The 21,078-nt window shown below is 48.7% G+C and overlaps 1 protein-coding gene across 1 annotated transcript in view; it reads right to left on the bottom strand.

The window, feature by feature from the left end:
* The window catches only part of CFAP77 (cilia and flagella associated protein 77), a 140,834-nt gene that overhangs the window by 22,966 nt on the left and 96,790 nt on the right, over positions 1 to 21,078 (bottom strand). Inside the window, exons 4-5 of the mRNA XM_048513611.1 lie at positions 10,581 to 10,686; positions 6,733 to 6,834 (exon numbers count right to left, since the gene is read on the bottom strand). Coding sequence (XP_048369568.1) covers positions 6,733 to 6,834; positions 10,581 to 10,686 — 208 coding nt within the window. The remainder of the gene's footprint in view (positions 1 to 6,732; positions 6,835 to 10,580; positions 10,687 to 21,078) is intronic.

Raw genomic sequence — 21,078 nt, 5'->3', positions numbered from 1 at the left:
GAGAACCTGCTGGATCCCACCTCTGCTCCTGCCCCCCACGTACCTTAGTTCCTCTCTCTTGCCCCTTAGTTTCTCTCTCTTTCCACCAGGAAGTTCCCGTCTCCTGCAGTCCGGTGGGAACTACACTTCCCAGGAGACCTTGCTCCTGGGAAGTGTAGTTCCCACCAGGCTGCAGGACAGCAGAACTACTAAGCGGGGTCCATGGGGAGGTGGCTGTTTTCATATTTATAATTTGCTACCTGTACGTTAGTCCTATTCATAGTAGTTATATCCTTACAACCCCAGAGAGGTAAGCCAGTACCGTCAAATTATCTCCATATTGCAAGAGTTGCACCTGAAAGAGTTGTTTGTTCAAGGCCGCTGAGAACATATGTGCGAGAACAGCGAGATTTGAACCAGCGGCTTCCTCTGCTGTTTAGAGATGAAGCAAGGTTTGAGAGCAGAAGGAACCAATCCCACGTAAATTCACCTAATTCCTGATTCGGCGCTCGGTTTATTTCGGATTTGGTTTCCAGCAGTCCCGGACCTGGTTATGGATGGTAATTCCAGATGGGTAAAACAGTTGGGGCATCTCAGAACTTTAAGCTGCCACAAGGCTCTAGATAATTTTAGCTATGGATGCGGCGGCGGCATTTTTGGGAATTTTGGAAAGTACAACTACTGAAGACAGGGGCGTAACGAGGCAAACTGTAGCCCTGGGCAAAACCTGAGTTGGATGCCCCCCCCCCCCCCCGCCCATGGGCAGCCACTCCACCACGACAAAAATTTTTTGGCACCAGGACATCGGTGCCTGCAGGCAGGTGCATTTTTAGACATATCAGCACCAAAATTTCAGTGTATCATCGGGAGACTGTCCTTATGCTACCCCCCCAGGTTTGGTGAGCTTTGGTTCAAGGAGTCCAAAGTTATGGACTCCCAAAGGGGGTGCCCCATCCCCCATTGTTTCCAATGGGAGCTAATAGGAGATGGGGCTACAGTTTTGAGGGTCCATAACTTTGGCCCCCCTGAACCAAAGTTGGGGGTAGCATAAGGATAGTCTCCTGATGATATGCTGAAATTTTGGTGCCATTAGCCTAAAAACTACGCCCCCTGCAGGCCAAAAATGGAAAACCACTAAAAATACCCAAAAACGAACCCTGCATTTTGATGCCCCCACAAGGTGGTGCCCTGGGCAGCTGCTCACCTTGCCCAGTGGGCATTACGCCCCTGACTTAACATAATGCACAAAAGAATCCCACGTGGGCTAAGGATCCAGAAGGGTCCGGCATTTTATTCAGAGAATGGTTGATTTAACAATCGGTGGGCAATGATACTCAACAAGTGTTCCCATGACCCGATGGTCTTAATAATAGAATGGACTATGGAAGAGGTCAAGTCATTAGTAAAGGAAATAGAAGAATCTCTGTACAGATGAAAAGAGGAGTTCAATGCTTGTGTGAGGACGCTGGAAGCGGAGATTAATAATTTAAGTGAGAAAATTAAAGAAGCCAAGAAAAAGAAATCCGCTAGAGATACTTCTGACTATCCTAGCTGTTATGTATACAGTTGGCTTGTTAAAAGCCCCAAACTGCATCCTAAAAAGAGAGTTGAGTGGAGAGACTTGGAGGACAGGGGTAGCGGCTTGACCGAGTTTGAAAGTACTGACTTGGCCATCATGTCAGCTGAAGAGGAACAACCCAGAAGATATATTGTCGAAGGCTTTCATGGTTGGAATCACTGGGGTGCTGTGTGGTTTCCAGGCTGTATGGCCACGTTCTAGTAGCACTTTCTCCTGACGTTTCGCCTGCATCTGTGGCTGCATCTGTGATCCTCTGAAGATGCTGGCCACAGATGCAGGCGAAACGTCGGGAGAAAATGCTACTAGAACACGGCCATACAGCCCGGAAACCACACAACACCCCAACCCAGAAGATATTTAGATAGGACTGCCAAATGCAGAGGAAACCCTCCTCTCCCGCAGCGAGCTTTTCGGAGGTGCCCCCAATCAAAGACCAGGCGCAAAACTTAGTTATCAATTTATCCTTCAAAACATCCATTCCCTTCCAAATTGAAGTATTGCATTATTTTCAAATTGACACGCAACATCGACTGACACAGCTTCTTCAAAATTGAACCTAGAGAGTATTTGAAGAGAGTTTAATCCTAAATCACGATTCACCACTCCAGGAATGGACATTCCCTCTTTCACATCATTTTCAAAAGTTGTTCTAAAGCAGTGGTGGCGAACCTATGGCACGGGTGCCAGAGGTGGCACTCAGAGCCCTCTCTGTGGGCATGCACAAACAGAGTGCCCCCCCCCATCTAGGCTGGCCTGGGCCATTGGGCTCGATTATTAGCATTAAACTTAAGACCTAGTTTTGGGGAAGCAGTGTAGGTAACTGTTAAGCGCTGTTAAGCCCCACTGATTTTCATGTGAAGAACTAAAGCGTGATCCTTTACCTGGGAGTAAGCTCAGTTGCTAGCAATGGGGCTTGCTTCTGAGTAAACCCTCCTGGGGTCGTGATTCACCCATTGGAAGAGTTGCACGGTTGCTTCAAAGCAAAGCCACCAACTACCAAGCTTACTCCCGAGTAACACACGCCTTGGAGTCAACCGTTTTTTCTAAACTAAAACCTCAGTATTCAGGTTAAATTGCCGTGTTGGCACTTTGCGATAAATAAGTGGGTTTTGTGTTGCAATTTGGGCACTCAGTCTCGAAAAGGTTCGCCATCACTGTTCTAAAGGAAATAGAGAATCTAGAGGTATCTTACAAATGCACGAGGAGTAATTTCTCCAGACAACAGCAGATGACTTTGCAGGATTTGAGTAATGAACCAAAACTCGCAATCAAACCAGCCGACAAGGGTGGAGGGATAGTAGTCATGGACACAATATATTATGTGAAAAAAACAGGAGAGACAACAAAGCGATGAAGATCATTATGGCCCCTTACGCACATGCAGAATAATCCGCTTTCAATCCGCTTTCAATGCTCTTTGAAACTGTGCGGAATAGCAAAATTCACTTGCAAACCGTTGTGAAACTGGATTGAAAATGCATTATTCTGCGTGTGCAGAAGGGGCCAGAATCTGGTTGTGGTGGGTTTTCCAGGCTGGTGACTGTGGTCTAGTAGGTCTTGATCCTAACGTTTTGTCTGCATCTGTGGCTGGCATCTTCAGAGGTGTATCACAGAGAAAAGTCTGTTTCACGTGAAACAAGATCTACCAGACCATGGCCACACAGCCCGGAACACCCACCACAACCAGTTGAATCCGGCTGTGAAAGCAGTGGTGGGATCCAAAAATTTTAGTAACAGGTGCCCAAGGTGGTGGGATTCAAACTGTGGCGTAGCGCCAATGGGGCTGGGCAGGGCATTCCCAGGCCGTGGCCAGGCATTCCGGGGGTGGGGCATTCTGGGGCGGGGCTGTGGCAAGGACACAGCCGCTGCGCCAGTCCTTGGGTGGAAAATGAATGCATGCAGGCGCAGGCTGCCACGCACGCCGGTGCACCTCCTGCTAGACTGCTTCAAGTTCTGCGCGCTACTGCTGAGAGGAGGGGCGTAACTAAGGCAAAAATCACGTGGCAAAATCACGTAACCCCCTCTCGGCACACACAAATAATTAGTAACCTACTCTCGGGAACCTGTGAGAACCTGCTGGATCCCACCTCTGCGTGAAAGCCTTCAACAATACATTGGGCCAGAATCCCTTTATCTAAGGATCCCACCCCAAACATTAGGGTTGTAATTGATGACAGCGAGTTAGGATATATTGAGGGGAAAACTAGACAGTTTCTCATTAAAGGAACTCCGAGAGCCCCTGTGATATATTGTCTCCCCAAAATTCATAAAGGGGTCTTGCCTCCTCCAGGATGCCCCATTGTCTCAGGGATTGGGTCCTTATTTGAGCCATTGGCCCAATTTATTGATCAGGGTTTTGCAACCCTTCATGAAACAGGCACCCACATTTATGAGAGATAGTATGGATTTCTTCCCCAAAGTAGAAGGGGTTAGGATATCATGGGGAGCTGGCTTGGTTACCATCGACACAGCAGTATATATACAGACTTCCCTCACAAGGAAGCTCGTGCTGCTGCCCAGTTCTATCTTGATCAAAGAACAGAGAAGTCCCCCCCCCCCAAAAAAAACCCCCACACATTTTATTTTGGATTTACTATACATTATTTCGGAACAAAACTCTGTTTTGTTTCAAGGAAACTTATTACCAGAAAGTCTGAGGAATCACTATGGGGTGCTGAGAATCCCCTGTTATGGCCCATTTATTCATGGCAAAGTATGAGCAAACCTACATTTCTGGTCCAATGATTAATCCATTTGCTGGAGGCATCATACTTTGCAAATGCTTCGTAGATTATCCCCTTTGTGATCATGGTGTCTCCCCTGCCAGGTAAGTATCTTCACAATCTTTGGGAATTGTAATTTATCTTTAGAATAGAGTCGTCGTCGTCGTCATCGTCTCCTCCTCCTCCTCCTCCTCCTCCTTTTTCCTCTTCTTCTCCTTCTTCTTCTCCTCCTCCTCTTCCTCTTCTTCTTTTCCTCCTTCTCCTTTTTCCTCCTCCTCCTCCTCCTCTTCTTCATCTTCTCCTTCTCCTTCTCCTTCTCCTTCTCCTTCTCCTTCTCCTTCTCCTCTTCCTCTTCCTCTTCCTCCTCCTCCTCCTTCTCCTTCTCCTTCTCCTCCTCCTCCTCCTCCTCCACCTCTTCTTCTTCCTCCTCCTCCTCCTTCTCCAAGGGAACTCATCTCTGTTGTCTGGAGATGAACTGCAATTTGTGGGGTGGGGGGCAGGTCCCACCTGACTCAAGTCTTCTAATCAGAGCAATGTTTTTCTACAAGTTTGCCTGCGTCTTACAGTTAGCCACAGAAGTGTGTGTGGTCTTGCAGCATGACAATCTTCAGAGCCTCTGAGACTGAGCATATCTGCTCTGGGCTAGGCAGTCTCACATGCAAACTCCTGAGCTGATAGTTGGGATCCCTGGGGAGGGCAGGGTTTGGGAAGTGGAGGGACCTCAGCGGGGTATCATGCCATGGAGTTAGGATTCCTGGAGATCTGGGGATGGAGCCTCAGTGGGGTAGGTACAAGGCCATAGAATCCATCCTCCAAAGCATCCATTTCCTCCAAAGGGACTGATCTCTGTAGACAGATGGGCTGTAATTCTGGGCAGGGCAAGGGGGAACTGTGTCCGGGGCATGCGTGTCCCCTTGTGCCCCTGCCACGCCCCCCCCACGAATGCTCTTGCCATGCCTCTGCAGGGTCTGGTGCATCATGCACCCCCACCCCCTTGGCGCTACACTACTGATTCTGGGGGATCCTCAGGTCCGACATCATGGAAACTGGCATTCCTACTACAGAAATCACCTCCCCTAGAGCAGGGGTCTGCAACCTGTGGCCGTCCAGATGTTCATGGACTACAATTCCCATCAGCCCCCATTGGCTATGGTGGCAGGGGCTGATGGGAATTGTAGTCCACGAACATCTCGAGAGCCGCAGGTTGCAGACCCCTGCCCTGGAGGAAACAGTTGCTTCAGAGGGTGGACTGTATGCAGGGCTGTTAGATGATGATGGTGATGATGGTGAAGACCTCCTGGAATTACAGGTGACCTCCAGAGAGCATTTTCCCTGGAGAAAATGGCTGCTTTGAAGGGTGGGCTCGATGGCGTTATGCTCCTCCCCAAACCCCATGCTCCCTGGCCTGCACCCTTCAAATCTCAAGGAATTTCCCAACCTGGATTTGGCAGTACTAACTCCACGGCATAATATCCCACTGAGGTCCCACCACATCCCAAACCCCGCCCCAGAGGGGGAGCTTCCAGGGGATAGGGGGTGCACGTTGTACCAGGCATGCACCTGGGGGCGGAAAATCACGCCCCAGAAGCTTCTTACACTAATTACCTTCAGTGAATAGTGCAGGCTGAAGAAGGCAGCCTGTTCGCTTCAGGCTGAAAACGGCCTGGTGGGGACTACACCTCCTGAGACCTAAGTCCTTGCAAGGTCTCCTGGGAAGTGTAGCGTCTCACCAGGCTGCCAGCTCGAAGGGAACAGGCCGCTTTCTCCAGCCTGCACTGTTTTACTAAGATAAGGGGGGGAGGAGGGCAGGGCACCGTGGAAGAGAGGGGGTGGAAAACACACAGTGCTGACCAGGCCCAGTATGGCCCAGCTATGACTCTGCCCCGCCCTCCCTAGGGAACCCTACTATCAGCTCAGGAACATGCATGTGAGACCAACTAGCCCAGAGCATATTTGCTCACTTACTCCTCATGAGTCAAATTTCAAAAGTCAAGTTTGAAAAAGTTCCAAATGTTCAAAAAACCAGAAACCTGACACGTGGCCAGGTTCTCAGATTTGTGCCAAACCTTCTGCCATTGCTGCTTTTAACGGTCTTTGTACACTCAAACGGACCACCTTGGCAATGAACATTCAAATAATAAGCACATCTGGACAAACACCACAGGCCTTTCCCCACTCTCTTCCATCCCCCCTACGCCATGCGCTGCTCTCAGCGTGCGACATCCCAGGCAAGCGCCCGGGCGTCCCCATGATGCCCCCTTAAAAGGCGCCCTTAAGAAGAGCACCTGGGATGCTGCGCGCTGAGGGGGCGTGACAGTGGCAGCGTCAGGGCGGCTGCGCTGTCGCCGCCCCTGTCGTGGGGAGTGCCAGGGGACCCCGCGCTACTCTGCTCACATAGCGCGGGGCTTAAGGTAAGTGGGGAAAGACCCCATGTCTGCGGCCGGGACGTACCTTCTGGAAGTGAGGGATGTGCCAAAGTGACTCCGGCTTCATAGGAGGCTGGAACTTCCGGAGCAGAGTGGTGTATGTTTCGTACACTTTCCCTCTGCGTTTCTAAAAGCAAACAGCAGTGATTATGTAGCTGCAATCAGGATGCCTTCCCGCCCATATATAACTCTATTTGTTAATATTAAAAAAAACCAATTGACATTTAAATTTTCAGTCTTTACAATTAACAATCAAAATTACAATTACATTTTGAAAATTTTCATAAATTAACATTTGTTTTTTGTAGATTTAATTGCTACAATTGTATCAATTCCAATAAGTCAAAATTTAAACCTCAAAGTAGCAAATATATTTTCACTACCTTATGATTTATTTATTTAAATGATTTGTAAATAGATTCCATGTTCTATAAAAAATTTCTGGGTGTCCTCTCAACTTCCTTGTAAGTTTGTCTATGTTCATTATATTAGATATATTCCTTTCCTGGTTTTCTATCTGTGGTTGTTCATTTGATTTCCATCTCTTTGCTATTTCTATTTTTTGCTGTTGTTAATAGATAGAAAAATAAATAAATATTTCTATTTATTATTTTGTTTTTAGTCATTCCTAGTAATATTGTTTCTGGTTTCCTATCTATTTTTGTTTTGAATATATTGCCCATAACCTTGAGAATGTCGTTGATAACTCTGTCCAAGATATCAGTCACCTACAAGACAGGATCAAACAGCAAATAGGACGGCCGTTTCTTGATCAGGAAGGTATTTTATTCAGGCCTGATAGCAGCAAGCAAGTAACTACCTGGGTGCTTGGAGTTCAGGGACCCAGAACAAAGGCATGCATAAAGTTTTAGAGTGGTTATAGTCGGGTGCAGTTTGCTCAGTTAACCTATCAATCTCCACTCCACCTGCTCTACCTTATTTGGCAAGCAATTCTGAATTACAGAAGCCAATCAGCAAAGTAATACTTATTCTGCCTAGAATAGCAATTTATGGGGGCCAGGGGTTAAAGAACTTTTCTTAGTATTCCAAAGAACAGGAGAGACAAACTTGTTTTTAGAAACTGTCACAGGATGAGGGTATCAGGAGCTAGCTTGTGGTTAGGTTCAGGCACCTGTCGGTTACTGCAGCAAACATAATACTTGGCTCTGTCAGTTAAATCAAGTGAATAATTTTTCTGCTTTGACCCCCTTTTGATCTACGTATCTAGGCCATGTTAACATTGTTGCCTTTTAATAGAGACAATATTGTGGGTGGGGAAGTAAAAAGAGATCCGGCTTTGATTAATAGATTCAGATGGTGAGTTGGCTACAGATGAAAAGCCCACTCCAGACCTTTCGATAGACAAGTTTGAAGGAAATTGCCATGTTCAGGTTCATGCTCTTCAAATGCCTGAAGTGCTGGAAGGGGGTACAGACTTGTTCTCTGCTACTCTAGAGATTAGGTCTAGACCTAGTCAGATTAAGGTGGGAAGGGTTTGGGTGAATATGAGGAGAAACTCCCTAATCATAAGAGCCAATTACCTAGTCAGGAGGGGAGAAGGTTCTTCCTCATAGGAGGCCTTCAGGTTCAAACTGGATAGCCCTTTGTAGGGGATGATCTAGCTGTGGACTCCCTACATTTTAAACAGGGTCAGACGAGGCCTCTAAAGCCTCTTTTAGGGGCTTTCCCCACTGACAGAGTTGAACTGGTTTCTACCTAGGTTCGCCTCAGTGAATCCCCACTGCCACCGAGCTCAACATTGTTTTGTCTCAGTTTCCCTCCCCCCTCAGAACTGCGACATCCTTGTCGCAGTTATGAACTACACTTTTCTGCCGGAACAAGGTCGATACCGCTTCGAAGTGAGGAAGCATCGAAACGACACCTCATCCGTTCAACCAATCACGAAACGCTTTTGTGGCACACGTAGAATGGGAGAGTCATGGCGGGCAGAAAGTGCATGTAACTGTAAACTGTAAAAACTGTAAAAAAAAAAAGAACGCTCCCGTAACACGAGCACCAATCACGATCGAGGAGCGAAACAGGCACCAAGATGATCCCGCCCACTTAGCTCGGTTCCAGGGGGCCAACTCAGTTGTTGTGGGGACAGCCTGGAATCGCCCTCCACTGAAGGGAACCGAGTTGACCTTAGCTCCCTTCAGTAGTGGGGAAAGCCTCTTATAGTTAGAGCGTTGGATTAGAAACTGGAAGATTCAGGTGTGAATTCCGACTCTGCAGAGGAAGCTCGCAGCTCTGGGCCAGTCACACTTCCTCATCCTATACTACTTTACAGCAGTGGTGGGATTCAAACAATTTAACAACTGGTTGTTTACAAGCATCGTTTTAACAACCGGTTCTGCCGAAGTGGTGCGAACCGGCTGAATCCCACCACTGCTTTACAGGTTTGTGGTGGGGATAAAATGGAGGACAGAAGAATGATGCCAGCCGCTTTGGGTCTCCACTGGGGAGAAAGGTTGGGGTATAAATGAAGTAAGATAAAATGGTGAAGGGGAGCAGGGAGGCCTCCAGTGCTGCTCAGTGCTTCAGTTTCAGTGGGGTTTTTAAAAGATCTTTGCAGTGCAGCGTCTCCACAGAGATTTTGGGGAAGCTAGGACTTGCACAGCAGTGGCAGGCTGGCTCCTGGGCTGGGTATCTGCTGTGGCACCCTGCCCCCCCCCCCCCGCCTCCCTACAGGCCACCTCTTGTCCTCCCCAGGCCCTGGGGAGGGCAGAAGCCAGTCTGCAGAAAGGCAGGACACTGCAGCAGATACCCAGTGGGGGAGAGGTCTCCCGGCCGCATGGCTGGGAGGCCTCTTCCCTGCCGGAAGATCATACCAGCGCACCCAGCCTCTCCTGCGGCGTGCAATGACTCTCCCCTGCCAATGTGCCTGGCCTCTCCTGTGGCACACGAGGTCTCTCCACCACCAGCATGCCCGGCCTCTCCCACGGCGCGCAAGGCCTCTCCCCCAGTGGCTTGAGAGGTCTCCCAGCCGTGCACCTGGGCCCGGCCTTGGGCGCTGGCAAGCCCCTAGATGGGGGTGGAAAAGGAGCAAGCCTCCCTGCTAGAATTTATTTATTTATTAGATTTCATAGACCACCTCATCCCCAAAGGGCTCTAGGTGGTCTTTAATTTGTCTTTAATGTCCCTTCCCCTGGTCCCAGGTCCTTGAGCAAAGTGTCCTCTTCTGAGGCCAAAGCCTGTTTAGACAGCAGGGCTGAACAGATGGCCATAAACAGAGGGGGGGGGGGCAGAGGTGGGATCCAGCAGGTTCTCACCAGTTCCCGAGAGTGGGTTACTAATTATTTGTGTGTGCCAAGAGGGAGTTACTAATTGGGTCTGCTTTTCCGTTAGAAATTCCATTAGGTCCCAAAATCACAAAGTCCTGTTGTTTCCTATGTGGCTGGTTAGCGAAGGTAGAAAACGGGATCATTCTCCCTATTGGACTGTTGTAAAAACATGTTTTAGAAATATGGTAAAGTTCCTTGTTTAAGGAAAGTATCTTTCTTTTGATTTCTAGAAACAAAATTAAGTATTTGAAAGTATTAAGTATTTGACAAGCAGTCAATTAGAGGAGAAGTCGTTGTTTCTGTTGGCAGTAGACGATAGGACTTGCTATAATGAGTTTAAATTATGGACAGAAAGATACCAGCTGGAAATTAGGAACTTTTTTTTTACAGTAAGAGTTTTTTACAGTAACAGAGAAATTATTAATGCCCCGCACTAGCAATGTCACACACTCTATCGTGCCTCCTCACCATCCCCATTGGCGCTATGCCACTGTTTGAATCCTACCACCGTGGGAACCTGTTACTAAAATTTTTGGATCCCATCACGGGGCGGGGGGGGGGGCTGCAACCTCCGAAGATGGAGTGTTACCTTTTGCTTCTTCTCCTCCTTCTGGGCTCGAATGTTGGCTCTTTGCTGCTCAATCCACATCTCTTGGTATTTATGCTGGAGCAGGTCAAAGAAGGGGGTGGAGGGCCTGCAAAAGACATAGGAAGGAAAGGTAAAAGGCAAGGCTTTCGGGGTCAGACCGAAGGCAGTCTAGTTTGGCATTTCTTGCCATTCCCTGGCAAACAGATCTCTCCAGAAGGTCGCAAGCTGCCCCCGATTCTCCCTTCCCTGCTCCTGTCCGTTAGGAGTTCCCTGACATGACACTTTTCTGGGCACAAAGAGATGGGGAAAACTTCACATGCGTAATGTCTGCATGCGATCCGGATGTTGTTTAAGGTTTGTACTGGAGCAAAGACAGAAAATAGTGATCCTCAGGCATTTAATTTCATTTCGATTTTAATTTATACCCCACCTTATCCCCGAAGGTCTCAGGGTGGCTAATGGCACAATAAAACAATAGACATTATAATAGAATAAACAATAACAACAATAATAAATACATTAAGAACTAGAATTATGGATCAAAATACTCAAACGGCGACTTAAACAACATGCCAATTCAGCATGCCAATCCAGGGTTCGGGAATTCCTGAGTGTCAGAATCCCAAAAACTGAGACACTCTTGTGTAGAACAGTAGTTTATTCAGCCTGTGGATCTTCCCTGGACAAAGCCAGAACTGACTTTGTCCGCGCAAAATCTAGTAATTAAAACAGCTTGCACCCTGGGAAAACATGCCTTAAAGTAACTGTAAGAAAGATAACAGTGAAGATGCCCAGCCACTGACCTTGGCCAGCACCTGGGATGTAAAATCACACACAGGAAACAGTCAAAAGGCAGACAGTATTGCATTTAACCCATTCCACCACCACCACCCATCTTACAGAAAGCAGCGTAAGCAAGAACCCAATTCTAACAGGCCTCCTGACACTGAGGATTTGGAAGTGGAGTCTGGGAAAGGGCCCAGGTGTAATTCTGGGAGTCTGGGCATCACCTGAAGAATGGTGACTCTACTTTATGCAACTGCTCAGAGACAGTCTGCCTAGAGATACTAAGGCCCCTTCCGCACACGCAAAATAATGCATTTTCAAACCACTTTCATAACTGTTTGCAAGTGGGTTTTGCCATTCCGCACAGCTTCAAAGAGCACTGAAAGCAGTTTGAAAGTGCATTATCCTGCATGTGCGGAATGAGCCTGAGATTCTATTTTCCAAAAGAAGTCCTAAGCCCTGGTGAGCATTGAGTTGCCACGGTCAGTTGAAGGATTTCTGATAGCCCTTGGCACGAGATCATCAGTGGACCAATCACTCTCCTGTATGTGAGGTTCTGGGTGCAATGACGTGATTTGGTGTGGGGCCATTCCTGCATGTCATCAGGGAATTACAGAATTACCCTTCCTGATTCTCTCTTCACAAGGCCTCTTGGGAATAAGAACTTCCAGCTTGGGGGGCCCCTGTCTGAACCCTGGCTCTTCCATGATTCAGTGGTTTTACAGCTGTGATTCTCCAAGGGCATGGCTTCATAGCAGTCAGCATGAGGTCCATCGTTCTGTTCATACCTCTGGTGCCCTCAATCTTCTGCACGTACACAACCGGCAATATGGCCAAAATAAAACTGAGATCTCTCTCTCTCTCTCTCTCTCTCTCTCTCTCTCTCTCTCTCTCTCTCTCTCTCTCTCTCCCTCTCTCTCTCTCTCTCTCATTGCCTGACATGGATGGCCAAGGCTAGCCTCACCAGATCTCAGCGGCTAATCAGAGCTGGTCCCGGTTAGTAGTGGGCAGTGGTGGGATTCAAACATTTTAACAACAGGTTCCGATGGTGGTGGGATTCAAATAATGACTGTTAAAAAGTATTTAAAATATTTTTAATATCAATGTACTGTCGAAGGCTTTCACGGCCGGAATCACTGGGGTGCTGTGTGGTTTCCGGGCTGTATAGCCATGTTCTAGCAGCATTCTCTCCTGACGTTTCACCTGCATCTGTGGCTGGCATCCTCTGAAGATCCTCTGAAGATGCCAGCCACAGATGAAGGCGAAACGTCAGGAGAGAATGCTGCTAGACCATACAGCCCGGAAACCCCACAGCACCCCATTTTTAATATCACTTTTTTATTTTAAGTATTAAAAAAATATGAATACTTAATAAAATATATTTTAAGTATTCAAAAAGTGACATTTTAAATTTTGACAACAGGTTCTATAGAACCTTCGGAACCCCCTGAATCCCACCTCTGGTCGTGGGATAGGAGACCAAGGAAATATGCAGAGGCAGCAGAGGCAAACCACCTCCGAACATCTCTTGCCTTGAGAAATGTACAGGGCTGCCATAAGTCCGCAGTCATTTGATAACATCCTGCGCGCACATTCTATCTCGCTTATCATCTCAGCAATCCTTACGATTCTGAAATGCAGATCAGTACCATTGCCTTAATGCAGGTATGAGGATACATGAGAATCGTCTTGAATATGTCTTTTCGAACACATGGATTGGCCCTGTGGTTCCCCCACCTTGGATTGTGTGTGACTTACAGGCCCTTTCCCCACTCACCGTTTGTCGCGCGCTAATCTCGCCGAGTAGTGCGGGGTCCACCTGCACTCCCCACTACAGGGGCGGCAACAATGCAGCTGCCCTGACTCTGCTGCTCTTGCGCCCCCTCAGCGCTGGTCATTCTGGCGCTGCTCAAAACGGCGCCTTTTGATGACCCCGCGCAGAGCGCGAGGCAGTGGGGAAGCCCGGGAACACAACCCTCGCGCGATACCAACGTCATTTTAAAAGTGGGGAAACGGCCACAGATTAGTTGTAATTTCAGCACATTCAGTGCTCAGTGTGGATTGTGACTGTGCCAACCATTGGCAAGAGGCTTTCGTCTCTGTCCCCAGTTTTCCTGACCAAAAACTGTCATGGGTGAACGATATTCAACCTGTTGGGGAAACCCACAGGTGTACGCATGGGTTTCTCCAATGGGCCAAATTTTGCAACCCCGGAATCACTGTATTTTGGGGAAATGGGATGTGTGGGAAGGCTGATGCCGCTTTCCAGCATTTGCCACAAATGATCTAGGTTGGACACCATGTGCACAGGAACTGAGGAGAATCTACCAGCAGTATCTGACCTGCATCTGCTATAATGTGTCAAGAAAACATATCATAGTGGTTGAAAATGCATCAAGTGACGGTTGATTTATGGCAAGGGTCTTCAAACTATGGCCCTCCAGATGTTCATGGACTACAATTCCCATCAGCCCCTGCCAGCATGGCCAAGTGGCAGGGCTGATGGGAATTGTAGTTCATGAACATCTGGGGGGGCATAGTTTGAAGACCCCTAATTTATGGCATACGTGTCAAACTCACATCCCTCCAGATGTTATGGACTACAGTTCCCACCATCCCCTGCCAGCATCATGCTGGCAGGGGATGATGGGAACTGTAGTCCATAACATCTGGAGGGGCGCGAGTTTGACACGTGTGATTTATGGCGACCCCATAGAATTTTCAAGGAAAAAAAAGACAGACAGAAGTGGTTGCCATTGCTTGCGTCTGCTTAGCAAACCCTGGACTTCTTTGGTGGTCTCCCGTCCGAATACTAATTGGGGGGCAACTCTGTTTAGCTTATGAGATGCGACAAGATCAGGTTCGCGTTGGCTACGCAGGTCATGGAAACTATATTATATCCGTTGTGAAATAAAAGGCATTTCAGATACTGATGTTTGGGAGCACTCATTGTTCGGTTTTATAGCACACAAGCATTGCTCAAAGAGGGGCCCACGTCCATTTCATGGCAAGTCCAAATTGTCTCATGGCGGACAGGGGAGAGATCCTAACCGCAGAGATCTAACTTGAGCAGTAGATGTCTACTGCTTCAGGGGGATCCTTCAGAGAGCAGCAGTGGCGTAGTGGTTAAGAGCAGGTGCACTCTAATCTGGAGGAACCGGGTTTGATTCTCTGCTCTGCCGCCTGAGCTGTGGAGGCTGATCTGGGGGAATTCAGATTAGCCTGTGCACTCCAGCTGGGTGACCTTGGCCTAGTCACAGTTCTTCGGAGCTCTCTCAGCCCCACTTACCTCACAGGGTGTTTGTTGGGTGGGGAAGGGAAAGGAGTTTGTAAGCCCCTTTGAATCTCCTTACAGGAGAGAAAGGGGGAATATAAATCCAACTCTTCTTCTTCTGATCCCTCATTAGGACTTTTGAATCTGCACTGATCAGTTTTAGAGGACACTCTTGCAGTCAAGATTTTTTTTTAAAAATCCAGTGCCACCAGCTATTTGATGTGAATGCAGAGTTCCTGTTTTTCCTTGGTTACTTTAGCCCCTGCCGTGACTTTTATTACTAATTATCGCACACCGCATGCCTCAGAGAAGTCTAATCTATGTCCATGTTTCCTAATGATGTTACGCGCAGGATCTAATGCTATGCACCCCGAGAGGCCATTCATATCAGAAGAGGCATCTTTTCTCTAGACTTGAAGGAGGAGGCTATAGATCACAGGGTGCTGGAGTCTGTCTCTTTAATGGGTTTACTTCCAAGGCAGCTTCTGAGCCTCACTGTGTCTCTGAATTGGGACCAGCCATCTAGAACTGGTTTGGGGAATTCCTGGAGATTTGGGAGCAGCGCCTGGGAACGGTGAGTCTGGAGAGGAGGAAGAACTCGGCGTGGATGTCATTCCTTGGATTCTGCTTTCTGAAGCTGCCCTCTCTGTCATGATATATATAAAAAATAAAGGTTCACTAAAAGGTCATCTTCTAAGTCAGCAGAAGTTTGCCAACACAGCAAGGCCGGAGACAGTAAGTCTAGGGCGAAGTAGCAACAGTTGACCTTTAACATGATTGGTGAGTTCAACTGTGACTCTAGACCAATGAGAGGCTGTTGTTGGCGCGGGGGAAAAGTACCCGGTTTTTCCAGATTAGAGTACACCCACTCTTAACCACTATGCTCCCGCTGCTCCCAATGAGATTTTACTATACACAGCTTAGATCCCTCCCCTCCATAAACCTGGCTCTCCCTAGAATCCACCCCCAAATCTCTAGGAAATGGCCAACCCAGAATAGGCAAGGCACATACAACTGAAGATCTTGCAGTGGTGGGAACTAAGCTGGTCCTTGAGAATCTCCACTCAGTATCTGGGCTCGGAATAAAAATCACACTACCTGAGCTGTGTCCCATGTTGCACCCTGTTTACCACTGAGAAGCTAACCGGCTCCTCTTCGGGGTATCTGTCCCCCTTTCTGTGAGGCGAGGTCCCATGTTGCACCCTGTTTACCACTGAGAAGCTAACCAGCTCCTCTTCGGGGTATCTGTCCCCCTTTCTGTCTGGCGAGGTCCCATGTGGCACCCTGTTTACCACTGAGAAGCTAACCGGCTCCTCTTCGGGGTATCTGTCCCCCTTTCTGTCTGGCGAGGTCCCATGTTGCACTGTGACACCACTGAAACTAACCGGCTCCTCGGTGTCATCCCCCACTTCTGTCTGGCGAGGTCCATGTGCCTCCTGTTTTGAGAAGCTGGAAGCCCTACCCAGTTATGTCCCCCTTTCTGTCTGGCGAGATTCCCGTGTGCACCTTGTTTCACTGAGAAGCTAGCCTTGTCTCCGGTGTCTCCCCTTTCTGTCTGTAGGGTCCATGTTGCACCCTGTTTACCACTGAGGAAGCTAACTTAGCTCCTCTTCGATTATCTGTCCCCCTTTCTGTCTGGCGAGGTCCCATGTTCCACCTTGTTTACCACTGAGAAGCTAATCCGGCTCTCTTCGGCATTTGTCCCCTTTCTGTCTGGCGAGGTCCCATGTTGCACCCTGTTTACCACCGGGAGAAGCTAACCGCCTTCGGGGTATCTGTCCCCCTTTCTGTCTGGCGAGGTCCCATGTTGCACCTTGTTTACCACTGAGAAGCTAACCGGCTCCTCTTCGGGGTATCTGTCCCCCTTTCTGTCTGGCGAGGTCCCATGTTGCACCCTGTTTACCACTGAGAAGCTAACCGGCTCCTCTTCGGGGTATCTGTCCCCCTTTCTGTCTGGCGAGGTCCCATGTTGCACCTTGTTTACCACTGAGAAGCTAACCGGCTCCTCTTCGGGGTATCTGTCCCCCTTTCTGTCTGGCGAGGTCCCATGTCAACCTTTTGCTTGTCATTACCGAGAAGCACCGCTCCTCTTCGCGTATCTGTCCTTTCTGTCTGGCGAGGTCCCATGTTGAGACCTTTGTTTACTACCGAGAAGCCAACCGCCCTCTTCGGCATTCGTCCCCTTTCTGTGTACAGGTCCCATGTTGCACCTTTTGTTTACCACTGAGCTAAACGCCCCTTCGGGTATCTGTCCCCTTCTGTGTGGCGAGTCCATGTTGCACCTTGTTTACCACTGAAAGTGCTAACCGCCCCTCTTCGTATCTGTCCCCCCTGCTGTGGCGGGTCCCATGTTGCACCTTGTTTCACCACTGAGAAGCTAACCGGCTCCCTGCCCGAGGTATCTGTCCCCTTTCTGGTGGCGGGGTCCCATGTTGCACCTTGCTTGTTTACCACTGAGAAGCTAACCGGCTCCTCTTCGGGGTATCTGTCCCCCTTTCTGTCTGGCGAGGTCCCATGTTGCACCCTGTTTACCACTGAGAAGCTAACCGGCTCCTCTTCGGGGTATCTGTCCCCCTTTCTGTCTGGCGAACCTTACGTTGCAATCCTGTTTACCACTTCTGAGAAGCTAACCGCTCCTTTGGGGTATCTAACCCCTTCCTGTCTGGCGAGGGTCCCATGTTTGCACCCTGTTTACCACTGAAACTAGCAGAACATCTGTCCCCCTTTCTGCACATCTCTCTGTCCTAAGTTCCATTTCTCTTCCCTGACAGATGCTGGGACCTCGCCAGACAGCTTTCGCTTCTCACGTCGCTTCTCTCTAAACACTCTAACATTTATTTATGCGCACGTTCAAAATTATTACTCACTCACAATTTCCCTCTTCCTGTATTTTTTAATAAATTCTGCTAAATTATCTTCAAGCGCCAGGAGGCACTTAACTGAACCGGGTGCCGGGAGGCTTCCCTCGCAAACCGAACCTGCCACTTCTCCCTTTTTTTAATGGGCCCCTTTGCTGCCAAATAAGTCTTTAAGAAAAGCATAATGAAGTATTAACAATATTAAAATCAAAACGGCGCAGGCCTTGAACGAGCTACAAACTCGGCGAATCTCTTCCAGCCGGTACGAGCCTTCGGTGCTTTCGCGACTGATATCGGGAAGCCAGGCCTTCTTTAAAATGAAGGCGCCGGGGAGGGAGACACGGGGGAAACAATAATTATAATTTGCAAATAGGAGGCTGACACTTTTCGGGTGTACGCGTGTATAAATCCTGACAGCTGTGATTCGCCTGTTTGGCAAAATAGTTCTCTACCGAGACTAGAACAGGCTGTTCTTATGATGGCCCATCATCATATCCCCACAGCTCATTAAAACTTTTTTTTTTAAATATGGAGGATGAAACTTCCCAGGGAAGCGAGGAAGCGTCAGAACCTTCTGAGGGATTTTAAGTACATGCTGGTTGAAAGGAGTTTCAGGGGAAGAGCCCGGGTCTGACAAACTGGATTTTTAGTTCCGCCTTCCCGTTAACAGCAGGGCAAAATAATTGGTCATCAGTGACTACTAATTTGGTTGAGTAGCCAGCGGCTGTATATTTTTTTTCCGAGTGGAAAATCAATGACAGCAGCAGGTCCTGTTCAGCTCAAGACGAGCTTCACCTTTTTAGATGTTGACGATCCTTTCGCCGGAGACAGCTATTTTGTTAAAATTAAAATCTATGCACGATGCCAACCGGCGAGCCAGCCGCCAGAGACAAAGTGGCACTCTTGGCACTCTGGGGCTGCGTGTCAGTTTCCTCTGAAAAGTTTCTGCCTGTAAAAGTTTAAGTCAGGACTTACAAAATATCTCTTCCCCCCACACCCCAACACACAGAGCTTATTCAGGCATTTGGCTGACGCGACAGCTTGGAAAGAAAGCAAACTGTAGGATCCATCTGAAAAGGAAAAATGACGACAAAAATGGGGGAAATGGGTGTGGCAAAGATGACGTCATTGCTCCACTGTAGGGTCGCCATTCTTCAGATGGGGGCCTGAAGACCTCCTGCTATTGCAGTCAGTGTGGTGAAAAGCAGTAAACTCTAATCTAGAGAACCGGGTTCAATTCCGCGCTCCTGCATATGAGCAGGGAACTCTGATCTGGAGAACCAGGTTGGACTCCCCATTCCTCCATATGAACAGGGAATGCTAAACTGGAGAATCAGGTTTATTTTCCCCACTCCTCCATATAAGTAATGGAACTATAATTTGGAGAACCAAGTTTGATTCCCACTCCTCCATATGAGCAGGGAACGCTAATCTGGAGAATCAGATTTATTTCCCCACTCCTCCATAAGAGCAGGGAACTCTAATCTAGGGAACCCCATTCCTCCACATGAGGCTTACTAGGTGACCTTGAGCCAATCACAGTTTTCTTCAAACACGCTCAGCCCCACCCTACCTCACAAGGTGCCTGTTTGGGGGCGGTGGGGGGGGAGAAGATGATTGTAAGCAACTTTGAGACCCCTTACAGTAGAGAAAAGAGGGTTTAAAAACCAGCTCGACTTCTATTACAACCAAGATCAGTTCTCCTAGAGAAAATGGGTGCTTTGGGGCATTTGCCTCCTTCTGAGGCTGGTCCCCAAACCCTCTGCTCCCTAAGCACCACCCCTGAAATTATCATGTTTTTCCCAACCCAGAGTTAGTAACCCTACTGCAAACAAAAATGGATTCGCAGGAATAAAGGGTGTGGCATGAACCAAGAGCAAAAGGGCAAGGCAGGTCAAGGCAGTGGCGTAGTGCCCATGGGATAGGCGGGTGCAATGCCCCGGGTGCGCCCCAGTGTGGGGGCATGGAGGGGCATGGAGGGGGTGGGGGCGTTCTGAGGGGGTGGGGTGGGGGTGGGTGGTGCCACAGCAGGGGTGCAGGGCATACGCATGCCCCGGGCACAGTTCCCCCTCACTCCACCCCTGGGTCAAGGAGCAGTCCTGGAAGAGTCACCAACCTCCAGACAGGTGCTGGAGCTCTCCCAGAATTATGACTGATCTCCTGACGAGAAGGATCAATTCCCTTGGAGGAATTTGCAGCTTTGGAGAGGGGACTTCCTGGCATCACAACCGTTCGGAGCTCACTCCCCATCTCTACTCTCCCTAGGCTCTACCCCCAAATCTCCAGGAATTCCCAAGGCCAGTTTGACCACCCTACCTGCAGGCCAGATCCTGATCCCCCCCTGCGGGAACCACCAGGCCTGATGGACGAAGGCAGGAATTGCCGTGACACTAGTAAGGAATCCCAGGTAATGGAATTCAGATGGTGGGGCTGTCCCCTTCCGCTGTTATAAAATCTCCCACTTTGCTGGTTTCCTCCAACGTGGATGATTTGTGGCCGAAGAAAGCCACCAGATTTTGGGGGTGGAGCTTGATGAGGATTGGGTTTGGGGAAGGGAGGGACCTCAGCAGGGGAGGAGTGAGGGGGAACTGCACCTGGGCATGCCTGCGTCCTCTACCCCTGTCATGCCATGCCCCCGCCATGCCCCTGCCATGCAGCCGCACTGTCGTGTGCCCGGGACATCGTGCCCCACCCTGTCCCCTTGATGCTACGCCACTGGACCTCAGCAGGATACAATGCCACAGAGCTCACCTGCCAAAGGAGCCGTTTTCTCCTGCAACACTGATCTCTGTTGCCTAGAGATCAGTCGTCATCATGGGAGATCTTGGAGGGGACCCCCCCCCCAGAGGTTTATCCACCAGATCAAAACAAGAGCAAGGTGCAACAGACGGCACAGACACGAACCACTTTGCACAGCAAACTAGTACTGAATCACTCAAAAAACTTTAACTGCGTGCTCAAGGTGCCTGCCAAATTCTCACAGACTTCACATAAACATAACAGGCATTAAACACGGTGTTTAGATGATTCTCACCCACCTGCCTGCTGCATGTTTTGCTTTTTCCTCTAATCATACTGAAATAAGAGTTTATATTGGATTGTGAAGATGCGAGGAGCAGCAGTGGCGTAGGAGGTTAAGAGCTCATGTATCTAATCTGGAGGAACCGGGTTTGATTCCCCGCTCTGCTGCTTGAGGTGTGGAGGCTTATCTGGGGAATTCAGATTAGCCTGTGCACTCCCACACACGCCAGCTGGGTGACCTTGGGCTAGTCACAGTTCTTCTGAGCTTTCTCAGCCCCACCTACCTCACAGGGTGTTTGTTGTGAGGGGCGAAGGGAAAGGAGTTTGTAAGCCCTTTACAGGAGAGAAAGGGGGATATAAATCCAACTTCTTCTTCTTCTTCTTCTTCTTCTTCTTCTTCTTCTTCTTCTTCTTCTTCTTCAGTTTAATGAGATTCTTAAGACGTGAGAATTGACGAAGGACTATGTATTTAGTAACTGTTATGTTTCTAATGTTTATATGAAGTGTCCAGTGAAAGTTTTTCAAGTTATTCAGTACTAGTTTACTATTAGCTGACTGG

The sequence above is a fragment of the Sphaerodactylus townsendi genome, linkage group LG12 (genome assembly GCF_021028975.2).
Source record: "Sphaerodactylus townsendi isolate TG3544 linkage group LG12, MPM_Stown_v2.3, whole genome shotgun sequence".
Lineage (NCBI taxonomy): Eukaryota > Metazoa > Chordata > Lepidosauria > Squamata > Sphaerodactylidae > Sphaerodactylus > Sphaerodactylus townsendi.
This window is presented reverse-complemented; position numbering and strand designations above follow the sequence as displayed.